The sequence below is a fragment of the Saimiri boliviensis genome, chromosome 6, assembly GCF_048565385.1.
Source record: "Saimiri boliviensis isolate mSaiBol1 chromosome 6, mSaiBol1.pri, whole genome shotgun sequence".
NCBI lineage: Eukaryota > Metazoa > Chordata > Mammalia > Primates > Cebidae > Saimiri > Saimiri boliviensis.
This window is the reverse complement of record NC_133454.1, coordinates 18,230,582-18,242,835: the sequence shown is the minus strand read 5'-3', so window position 1 is coordinate 18,242,835 and position 12,254 is coordinate 18,230,582. Positions and strand designations below refer to the sequence as shown.

The window sequence follows — 12,254 nt, the reverse complement described above, 5'->3', positions numbered from 1 at the left end:
CCGGCAGAAATTTTACTATCTTACTTTCATATTTATATTCCCAATCTTCCTAGAACTGACATTTCCGTGTGTAATACAAGGTAGGGGTCAGTTTTATTTTTGTATTGTCCATTATCAGATATACTTGATCACTTTTGTTAGTCTCTTGTTGTCTGGTCATTAAAAAATCCAATTGTTTCTTTAAACATGTATAATTGTTTTATTTGTAACCAGGTAGAGTATTTATAGTAATATGGATGTTAATAAAGAATGTGGCCTCAGGTCTAGACTGCTTGTGTTGAAATTGCTCTCATAAAATTGTTTTTTATTGATAAATGTACGTATTTTTGGTGTACCTATGATAATTTGATGCATTCATGTCATATATGAAGATCAAATCAAGGGAATTGGGGTAACCATCACCTTAAATATTTCTTTATGCTAGAAACATTTAAATTATTTTTTTCTAGTTATTTTGAAATACACAATAGATTTTGGTTAACTGTAATCTCCCTACTGATCTGGCAAACACAGTATTTGTTTTTCTGTACTTGACTTATTTTACTTAACATAATGGCCTCTAATTCCATCCATCTTGTGACAGTGACAGGATTTCATTCATTTTTGTCTGAATGATATTCCCTTGTGAATATATATTACATTTTCTTTATACATTCATCATTGATGTGCACTTAGATTTATTCCATATTTTAACTATTGTGAATAGTGTATTAATAAACATAAGAGTGCAGCTATCTCTTTGATATTTGATTTTTTTCTTGTGGATATATACCCAGTAGTGGAATTGACTTGTAGTTTATTTAATATAAATATAGCTACTCTTGTTTTTTGGCTTCTAGTTGCATGTAATATCTTTCCTGTTCCTATGCTTTCAGTCTATGTGTCTTTATAGTTGAAGTGATTTTTTTATAGGCAGTATATGTTGGGCCATGTTTCTTTATAATCAGTGCCTTTTAACTGGAGAGTTAAGTCCATGTACATTCAGTGTTGTTATTGTTAGGTAAAGACTCACAACTGCCATTTTGTTGCTTATTTTCTGGTTGTTTTGTAACTCCTATGTTCCTTTCTGTCTTTCTTTGTAGTTAAGTGATTTTCTCTGGTAGTATGTTTTAATTTTTGCTTTTTAGTAAATATAGGTTTTTGCATTGTAGTTACCATGAATCTTACATCTTATGGATATAACAAATTATTTTAAAGAGATGACAACTTCCCTTAGGTCACAAAGAAAGGAATAGAAACAAGGAAAAGACAGAACAAAATGCCCTACCCATTAACTCTTTCTCCCACATTTTGCCTTTTTGTTGTCTCTGTTTACATAGTTTTGGATTTTTGTTTGTTTGTTGTTTTGAGACAGAGTCTCAGTCTGTTACCCAGGCTGGAGTGCAGTGGTACAATCTTGGCTCACTGCAACCTTCACCTTCTGGGTTCAAGAGATTCTCCTGCCTCGGCCTCTCAGGTAGCTGGGATTACATGGTGGTGCCCACCACCATGCCCAGCTAATTTTTGTAATTTTCATAGAGATGGGGTTTCCCCATGTTGGCCAGGCTGGTCTCTAATTCCTGACCTCAAATGGTCCACCCGCCTCAGTCACCCAAAGTGTAGGGATTACAGGCGTGAGCCATTGCACCCCAGGAATTTACGTTTTTTTTGTTGCCTGTCTCTTAACAGGTTGCTGTAGCTATTATTTTTGTTAGATTTGTCTTTTAGTCTTCATATTAGTTATCACACAACACAGTTACATTATTGGGGTCTCCTAGGGTTGTCCATGTTCTTAATTTCACCAGTGATTTTTATACCTTCAAATGTTTCTTATTTTCACATTAGTGTTTCTCCTTCCTGATTGAAGAACTCCCTTTAGCATTTCTTGTAAGATGGTTCTGGTGATTGTAAATTCTCTCGGTTTTTGTTTGTGTGGGAAAGACTTTCTGTCTTCTTTATAGTTGAAGGAACTTTGCTGATTCTCAGATGGCAGGTTTTTGTTTTTTTGTCCTTTTAGCATTTTGAAAATGTTCTGTTCCTGCCTGGCCTGTGTGGTTTTTCTTGAGAAGTTTGTTGCCAGATAAATTGGAGCTCCTTTAGATGTTATTTGTTTCTTTATTGTTGCTGCTTTTAGGATCCTCCCATTGTCTTTGACCTTTGAGAGTTTGATTATTATATGCCTTGGGTAGTCTTACTGGAGTTGAATATTTTGGTATTCTAAGACCTTAATATTTCTGGATATTTATCTCACGTTTTGACAAGTTTTCTGTCATTATTTATTTGGATAGCCTTTATACCACTTGTTCTTCCTCATTTTCTCTTGGGGAACACCAGTAAATTTTAGATTTTTTTTGAGATAATTTTCCATTTCTTGTAGATGATTTTCATTTCTTTCCATTTTTTTCTCATCTAATTGGGTATTTTCAAATAGCCTATTTTTGAGCTCACTGATTCTTTCCTCTGCTTGACCCATTCTGTTGTTGAGACCCTCTAATGAATTTGTTAGTTCAGCAAATGTTTCTCAATTTTAAGATCTTTGTTTGATTTTAAAAATTATTTAAAATCTTTTTGTTACATTTTTGTGATCAATTTCTGAATTGCTTTTCTATGTTTTCTTGGAGATCACTAAGTTTCCTTAAAACTGCTATTTTGAATTCTTTGAGAACTCACATATTGACATCTTATTAGAGTCAGTCAGTGGTTTATTGGTTTGTCTTTTTGGATAGGTTGCGTTCGCTGTTATTATTTCTAGTGGATGTACATCTGTGTCTTTGCATTGAGGGATTAGTTAGTTTTTCCAGTCTTCTCTGTCTGACTTGCTTTGGTTTTTATGGGATAGGTTTGTTTAGAGATTCTTTGTAATTTTCTTGTTGATTTTTTTTTCCTGGTAGGTCTCTGCCTCCTTTTTGGCGCTAAATGGCACCTTAGGCTCAGGTTTGCCTTGGCTGTAGTAAACAAACCATTGGAGTGCAGTCCATTCCAAATTGGAGAGGTCTCAAAAGGTATATCTCAGCAATGTGGAAAGGCTTGCTAGCAGTTTGTGCCCAGGGGAACTGTGGAAAGAACCTTAGTATGGTGATGCCACTGATTTGGTATCTCATTTCGCTTAGTTACAGAGCAGAGTTTCCAGGACTGAGGATGGTAGTCCTACCTCTCCTCTTTGTCTCTGGCTGTCCTCAGGGATAGATTTGTCTTCAGGCACATCCAGTACTCCCTGAGGCTGGAGGCAGGGACAGGTCTGCCAGGGAGCCTAAGATAATAGTTGGAAGCTTCTTGTCTACTTTGATTTCACTTTTTCTAGTGTAGAAACTGTGAGTTGGGGAAAATTTTTATGAGCTTGGTGCTGGGCACAATTGGGGGAGGCATGTCTGGGATATGGAAGTTCGGGATACTGATTGCTCAGTTTTTTCACTTGACTGTGGCCCCAGAAACTGTTTTCATCCTCATATTTGAGTTCTGCGCTATTGCTAGTGATAATCTTAGTATTGTATATTTGTTTTTGTTTTCTGTGAAACTAGAGAGTGAAACTAGCTTGCTTTTACAGGCCATTTTGGAAGTAGAAACCCTCTCAAAAATTTTTTATTAATTTGACATACATTTATTGAGCACATACTGTGTGTCAGTTCTTCTTCGGAGAGCTGGGGATATTACAGCAAATAAAAGACAATGTCTGCCTATATGTGGTGGTGAGGGGAGAGACAGATAATCATCTAAATGAATGAGCAAAATATATATAACATAAGGATATGTGTTGATAAATATAAAGTAGAAAAGGAGAGTAGAGAGTATTAGAGGGGATGGAATTTAAAATAAGTTGGTAAGAAAGCCTTCACTGAGGAAGTGACATTTGGGTAAACACCTGAAGGAGTTGAGGAAGCAGATTTTGTGGATATCCTGGAGGAAGAACATTTCAGGTAGAGGTAACAGCAAGTGTAAAGCTCCTGAGGCAGGGATGTGCATGGTGTGTTTGAGTAGTAGAAGTCAGTGTAGTTCCAACAGAAGTGAGGAGGTGAATATTAGATGATAAAGTTGGAGAAGTAAGAGGAGCCATTAGAGGGTTTGTTTGTTTTTTCTTTCCTTCTTTCCTGTCTTTCTCATTGTGTTGCCCAGTCTGGACTTGAACTCCAGGGCTTAAGCAAGCCTTCTGCCTCAGCCTCCTGAATACCTAGGACTATAGGCATGTGCCACCATGCCCAACTTTATTGGAGGGTTTTGATCACAGGAGTGACATGATCTGACTGTGTTTAAAGGGATCATTTTGGGCTGGGTGCAATGACTGATGCTTGTAGTCCCAGCACTTTGGGAGGCCAAGGTGGGTGCATTACTTGAGGCCAGGGGTTTGATACTAGCCTGGCCAACATGGTGAAACTCCGTCTCTACTAAAAATAGAAAAAATTGCTGGGCGTGGTGGCACATGCCTGTAATCCCAGCTACTTGGAGGCTGATGCATCAGAATTGCTTTGAACCTGGGAGGTGAAGGTTTCAGTGAGCTGAGATTGCACCACTGCATGCCAGCCTGTGGAGCAGAGCAAGATCCTGTCTCAAGACAAACAAAAATAAAGGGATCATTTGACTGTTATGTTTATACCAGACTGCAGTTGAGAGTGTGGCAGTGGCATGGACAAGAAATTGGGAGAGCAGTTGGAAGCCTGATGCAATAAATCAGGCTACTATTTGGGTTGGCCAGTATAGAGGCAGCAAAGGTAGTGAGAAGTAATCAGATTCTGTGTATGTTTTGAAGGAACCAATAAAATTCGTTGATGGTTTAGGTGCGGGGAGTAATGGAAAGGGGAGTCAAAGATGGCTCTGAGGCTTATGGGCCTGAACAACGTGGAGAGAACTTCCCTTAACCGAGATGGGGAGACTATATAAGGAAAATGTGTGTGAGGAGGCTAAGGACCTCAACTTTTGACATATGTTAGAAATGCCTATAAGCCTTGTAAGTGTAAATGATGACTAAGCAGTTAGAGGAATCTGAAGTTTTAGTGTGGCAGTGTTTAGTGTGAGGGGCAGCTGAGGGAGAATAGATTGATATGTGCCAGCAACTTACCTTCTGGACTTCTTATCTGGGACTTCTTGTTTCACCTGAATTGTACTGGCCACTTGGGCATTACCGTGCTTCTCCATAGACAAGATATGTGAATTGGGCTTATTTCCCAAGTGAGTGGTCACTTCTTAAGAGGTATAAAGCCTGTCTTGATCTTTGTAATTGTTGCCTCTATGCTTGTAGCTACTCCAGATTCATTCCTTTTTTTGTTTTTCTTTTCCATAAAATTTTAGGTTATGGCTGTCCCTGAGTCTGATCCAATATGCTTTCTTTCAGCGATTCTTTAAAATATCTTTTCTGTTCATGGCATTCCTGTTTGTTTCTTTAGTTTTTTATAACTTTAAAAAATATCTTTTCTATTATTTTCTGAGATTTAGGCTGTAAATGGTGAAGTCAGTATGTATACCTAGTCTGCATTTCAATCCATTCTTCTTGTTTATGATAAAAAGAATAAATTATAGAAAAGTGACAAATGCATAGTGATAAAAGTATTATGATATGCTTATTTGCATAATGACTATTGGTTTATTTCAGGCGTCCCCAAACTATGGCCCGGGGGCTGCATGCGGCCCCGAGGCCATGTATCCGCCCCGCCGCCGCACTTCAGGAAGGGGCATCTCTTTCATTGGTGGTCAGTGAGAGGAGCATAGTATGTGGTGGCCCTCCAGTGGTCTGAGGGACAGTGAACTGGCCCCCTGTGTAAAAAGTTTGGGAACACCTGGTTTATTTCTTCCACTTTTTTCTAGAATATTAAATTTTACTTACATAATAAGCATTTTATTATGTAATTATAAACTGCATAATTGGGATTTCACTTTCTAAGATAACTTTCTGGGGCTGCTTTTCGGTGACCCTCATCTGGTCTCTCTAGACTCATGATAAGTATAACTATTCCAACTGTTTACTCACTGCTTTGAAGTGACTAGAAGGCTGACTGTGTAAAGAAATGCAGGCTGGGTAAAAGATCTCTTCTCTGTGTTCCTGTCATTTGGGAAAGGGATAGTCATCTCCCTATGAGGAATAGAGCTAATGTGTTATTTCTTTTTTCAAGTTATTTTAGTTTCAATTTAAAAATTAAATTCTGACAGGCATGGTGGCTCCTGCCTATAATCCCTGCTACTTGGGAGGATGAAGTAGGGGGATTCTCTTGAGTCCAGGAGTTGGAGGGTATAATGAGCTATGATTGTGCCACTGCACTCCAGCCTGGGTGACAGAGCAATCTTATCTCTAAATAAATAAATACATACATAAAAATTTTTTAAAAATTAAATTAAAAATTTTTTTCTTACCTCTAGTTCACTTAGCAGCCATGGAAGGCCACCTTCACTGTTTCAAATTCCTATTGAGTAGGATGAGCAGTGCGACACAAGTTTTAAAAGCCTTCAATGATAATGGAGAAAATGTACTGGATTTGGCCCAGAGGTTCTTCAAGCACAACATCATACAGTTTATCCAGGGGGCTGAGTATGAAGGAAACACTTTGGAAGATCAGGAAAGTAAGTAATCAAGTTGATATGTTCTAGCATATAATGTGATGATGATGATGATAATATAGTAAGTCAAATCAATGAAATAGGAAAAGAAGATGTAAGGCAAATGTTATATATTTTATATGTAAAAATATAAACATGTTTAATATATAACATTAAAATTCATTACATATCATTGCTTATACATTCATCCAGATTCTTTTTTTTTTTTTTTTTTTTGAGACGGAGTTTCACTCTTGTTACCCAGGCTCGAGTGCAATGGCACAATCTCGGCTCACCGTAACCTCCGCCTCCTGAGTTCAGGCAATTCTCCTGCCTCAGCCTCCCAAGTAGCTGGGATTACAGGCAAGCGCCACCATGCCCAGCTAATTTTTTGTATTTTTAGTAGTGACGGGGTTTCACCATGTTGACCAGGATGGTCTCGATCTCTTGACCTCGTGATCCACCCGCCTCGGCCTCCCAAAGTGCTGCAGATTCTTTATTATGAAATACTTTAGACAAAAATGTGTAGAGGTCGGATACAGTGACTCATGCCTGTAATCCTAGCACCTTGGGAGTCTGAGGTGAGTGGATTGCTTGAGCTCAAAAGTTTGAGACCAACCTGGGCAATAGAGTAAAACCCTATCTCTACAAAAAATACAAAAATTAGCTGGATGTGGAGGCATGCCTATAATTCCAGCTACTTGGGAGGTTGAGGTGGGAGGATGGATTGAGCTCAGGAAGTCAAGGCTACAGTGAGCCATGATTGTACCTCTGTACTCCAGCCTGGGTGACAGAGTGGCTCACGCCTGTAATCCTAGTAATCTGGGAGGCTGAGGTGGGCGTATCACCTGAGGTTGGGAGTTCGAGACCAGCCTGACCAACATGGAGAAACCCAATTTCTACTAAAAATACAAAATTAGCCAGGCATGGTGGCGCATGCCTGTTATCCCAGCTACTCAGGAGGCTGGGCAGATATTTCCAAGATGGAGGTTACACTTACCAGGGTTGCTGACATTGAGTTGACAAGAGTTTACTCATGGCCATAAACAGGCTGCAAGGAAGGTGCATAATTCATTACCTAGCTGGGAATCCTTCTCCCAGCTGCAGCTCTATTACTGTTGAAGGAAGGGAGTGTTGGTGGACAATTAGCAGTCTTTGACACTCCTTTTGAAACTTTATAAAAATGGCATAAAAAATATGCTTTTTTTTCTTTTTATTTTGTTAACACAGATCATAGGAAACAATATCCTTCTTTAACTTGCTTTTTTCACAAAATAATATGTTCTTGAAATGATTAAGTTAATTAATAATGGTATCCCAGTTTATTATTTTATATATTTATTAGATTCCATTCTATGAAAATCATTATCTATTCCCCATTTGACATTTACGTTCCTTATAATTTTTCACTATTATGATCAGTATGGTAATTGCTATTCTTGTACATATTTCCTTAAGTACATGTACAAGAATTTCTTTAGAACTGAGGCATGGTGGCTCATGCCTATAATCCCAGCACTTTGGGAGGCTGAGGTGGAAGGATTGCTTGAGCCCAGAAATTCGAGACCACCCTAGTCAACATAGGGAGAAGGGAGACTCTGTCTCTACAAAAAAAATAAAAATAATAAGCGAGGCATGAAGACACACACCTGTGGTCCCAGCTACTTGGGATGCTGAGGTGGGAGGATTGCTTGAGCCCAGGAGTTAGAGGCTCTAGTGAACTATGATTGTACCACTGCACACCAGCCTAGCCTGTCTCAAAAAAAAAAAAAAAAAAGAAAGAAAAAAAAAAGGTTTCTTTAGAGAAGTGCTTCCCTACCTTTTTCACACATAGCCTACATAGAAAATGGTAGTATTGTATGGCACACTGTCAACATTGGATGAGGCTTCTCAAGGTCTTGCTTATTTTCTCTGAAGACTCAAGAGTTTAAGAACTCAGCTTTATTTCTTTTTTAAAAAAATTGTATTTAATTTTCATTTATTATTTTATTTTCTTTTTCATAGTAACTTACTAGATAATCAGCTTAATTTCTAAATGCTTTGTAAATAGTTTGAAAACTCTAGGTTTTACCCACCCTCAGTATAAAAGATATTACTACATACTTCATCAAAGTGGTTGTGGGAGTTTACAGTCTCATTAGCAGTGTTGGGTGAGAACTTAGAGAAACACAGTGTTCAAGTATTGTTAGACTCTAAAACTTTTACCAGTTGGTTGGATATGAAAAGATGTAATTTGTGGTTTGATTTGCATGTTCTTGATTACTGTTGAGGTTGAACACCTTTTCATAAGTTTATTGACTATTCTAGTTTCCTACTTATTGCCTATGTTTTCTCCCCCCTTAAAAATTGTGTTCTTTATCCTTTCCTAAATAATTTGTCTGAGTTCTCTATAGATTCTTGATACCAATAATTTATTGACTTCATCTGATACAGATATTTCCTCTCACATGGGGCTTGTTATTTTCAACTTTGGTTATGGTATCCTTAAAAAATCATATTTATTAAAGTATAATTTACTTATAATAAACTGCATAAATTTTAAGTATGCAATTTGATGCATTTTGACATATCTGTGCACTTAGGAATCCAAGACAACAATCAAGATACAAAACATTTTCATTTCCCCAAAGATTTTTTTATACCACTTTGCAGTTCATCCCTCCTTTTACTGTAGCTCTAACCACTGCTCTTCTTCTTGTCAACACAGATTAGTTTGCATTTTATAGAATTTTATATGTAAAAGGTGTGATTTTGAGATTCACCCATGTTGTCTGTATTAGTACTTCATTCCTTTTTATGGCAGAGTAGTATTTTGTTGTGTGGATATGCCATATTTTGTTTATCCATTTACCTGTTGTGAGCATTTGGATTGTTTCCAGTTTGGGGCTAGTACTAATAAAGCTGCTATGAACATATATGCAGATATATATTTGCATTTATCTTGGTAAAGAGCTAGGAGTGGAACTTAAAAGTAGAGGTGTATGTTTAACTTTAAGAAGATGTCAAACTCTTTTTCCAAGTAGTTGAATCGTTTTACATCTCTCACTAGAAATACATGAAAATTCCATTTGCTCCATTTCTTTGTGATCAGTCTGTTTTAGCCATTCTAATGGATATGTAGTGTTAATCTCATGGTTTTAATTTTCATTTCTTTGATAGTTAATGATGTTGAACGTCTTTTCATATGCTTAATGGCCATTCATATATCTTCTTTTATGAAGTGTCTATTTTGTTGCCCATTTAAAAATTGGATTGTTTCTCTACTTAATGAGTTTTGACAGTTCCTTATATGTTCTGGATACAAGCTCTTTGTCAAGTATCTATATGTATTGTTAATATCTTCTCTTACTCAGAGAGTTGTCTTTTTTGTTTTGTTTTTTAGAGACAGATTCTTTCTTCTTTTTTTTTGAGACAGAGTTTCATACTTATCTCCCAGGCTGGAGTGCAATGACGTGATCTTGGCTCACTACAATCTCCGTTTCCTGGGTTTAAGCGTAGAAACAGATTCTTGCTCTGTTGTACAGTCTGGAGTGCAGTGGCACAATCATAGCTCACTGTAACCTAGAACTCCTGCTCAAGTGATCCTCCTGCCTAAGCCTCCCAAGTAGCTAGGTCTACAGGCATACCACATGACACCTGGCTAATATTTTAAAGTTTTTTTTTTTGGTAGAGACAGGGTCTCACTATGTTGCCGAGGCTGAACTCGAACTCCTGGACTCAAGCAATCTTCCCGTGTTGGCTTCTCAAAGCATTGGAATTGCAAGTGTGAGCCACCAGGGCTGCCTGCCTTTTTCTTTTCTTAACAATGTCTTACAAAGAGCAAAAATTTTGAATTTTGATAAAGTACAGTTTACGGGTTTTTTTTAAATGATTAGTATCTTTAGTTCTATCTGTGAATTATTTGCCTATCCCAAGATCAGCAAGATATTCTCCTATGATTTCTTCTGGAAGTTTAGTAGTTCTAGTTTTTACATTTAAATCATTGATCTATATCAAGTTAAGTTTTGTATATGGAATGAAATAAGGTGTTGATTTAAATTTGATGTTTATTTTATTTTACGTATAGCCAGTTGTTCCAGCACCATTTTTGGGAAAGATTCCCCTTAACTGATTGAAATGTCTTGGCACCTTTGTCAAAATCCAGTTGCCTTAGATATATGGATCTATGGCTGGGTGTGGTGGCTCACTCCTGTAATCTCAGCACTTTGAGAGGCCGAGGTGGGGGGATCACAATGTCAGGAGTTTGAGACCAGCCTAACCAACATGGTGAAACCCAGTCTCTACTAAAAATACAAAAATTAGCCAGGTGTGGTGAGGTGTGCCTGTAATCCCAGCTATTCAGGAGGCCGAGGCAGGAGAATTGCTTGAACCTTGAAGGTGGAGGTTGCAGTGAGCGGAAATCGTGCTGCATACCAGCTTGGGTGACAGAGTGAGACTCCATCTCAAAAGAAAAAAAAAAAATATATATATATATATATATATATATATGTGTGTGTGTGTGTGTGTGTGTGTGTGTGTGTGTGTGTGTATGTATGTTTATATATTTTATATATATATATATATATATATATATATATATATATATATATATTTCTACTCTTGCTGGTCTTTGTTGTATTCTGTCTTACTGATCTGTATGTCTGTTTGCCATTATTACACTGCCTTGATTACTGTAGCTTTATAATAAGTTTTAAATCAATTAGTGTAAGTCCTTTCAACTTTGTTTTTTTAAAAATATTCTTTGGCTATTCTAGGTTGTTTCTTTCCATATGTAAAAATGAGAATAGCTACATTTTAGATTTGTTAAGACGGTTAAATTATGCAATCCTTTGGTGTCCAAGTATCCAAGAAGATCTTACTTAAAAAAAAAAAAAGGCAAAATGATGCATTTCTTACAAGTGCTTACTACTGTGTCTGGCATTTTTGGAAAAGACTGAATTTATGTAGTTATTAGCATTAAAGACATTTTATTAAGCATCAACTATATGCTAGGGATCGAGTTAGGTACCATCAGTGTTGTGTGTGTGTGTATATGTGTTTGTGTATGCATGTATGTGTATATATGTACAGCTGGTCCTCCATATCTGCAAGTTCCACATCTGCAGATTCAACAGATGGAAAATATTTGAAGGAGAAACCAATAAAAATAACAATACAGCAATTAAATTAATGCACATAAGTAACGATACAAGCTGGATGCAGTGGTCCATGCCTATAATCCCAGTGCTTTGCTAGGAGGCTGGGGCAGGAGGATCGCTTGAGGCCAGGAGTTTGAGACATAGTGAGACCCCCAACTCATATATATATGTATAATGTATATATATGTATATGTCTATATATACATTAGTTAGGCATCATGGTGCATCCCTGTAACTCTAGCTACCTGGGAGGCTGAGGCGGGAAGATTGCTTGAACCCAGGAATTCAAGTTTATAGTGAGCTGTGACCACACCTGGGTGACAGAGTGAGACCCTGTCTCTGAAACAAAACAAACAAAAGCAAAACAGTATGACAACTATTTACATAGCATTTCTATTGCCTTAGGTATTACGAGTAACCTAGAGATTATTTAAAGTATATGGAAGGGAGGATGTGCATAGGTTATATGCAAGTATTATACCCTTTTATGTAAGGGACTTGGATATCCATAGATTTTGGTATCTTTGGGGGTCGTGGAACCCTGAGGATTCAAAGGGATGACTTGTGTGTGCACATATACACTTCTTATCTGCTTCTAGTCTGTTTTGTTGTCTTTGC

At 37.3% G+C, this 12,254-nt stretch overlaps 1 protein-coding gene across 2 annotated transcripts in view; it reads left to right on the top strand.

Moving 5' to 3' along the window:
* The window catches only part of ANKRD42 (ankyrin repeat domain 42), a 75,299-nt gene that overhangs the window by 23,322 nt on the left and 39,723 nt on the right, over positions 1–12,254 (top strand). For both annotated transcript variants that reach the window (XM_003935095.4, XM_074400385.1), the window contains one exon: positions 6,322–6,522. In XM_003935095.4, coding sequence (XP_003935144.3) covers positions 6,322–6,522 — 201 coding nt within the window. The remainder of the gene's footprint in view (positions 1–6,321; positions 6,523–12,254) is intronic.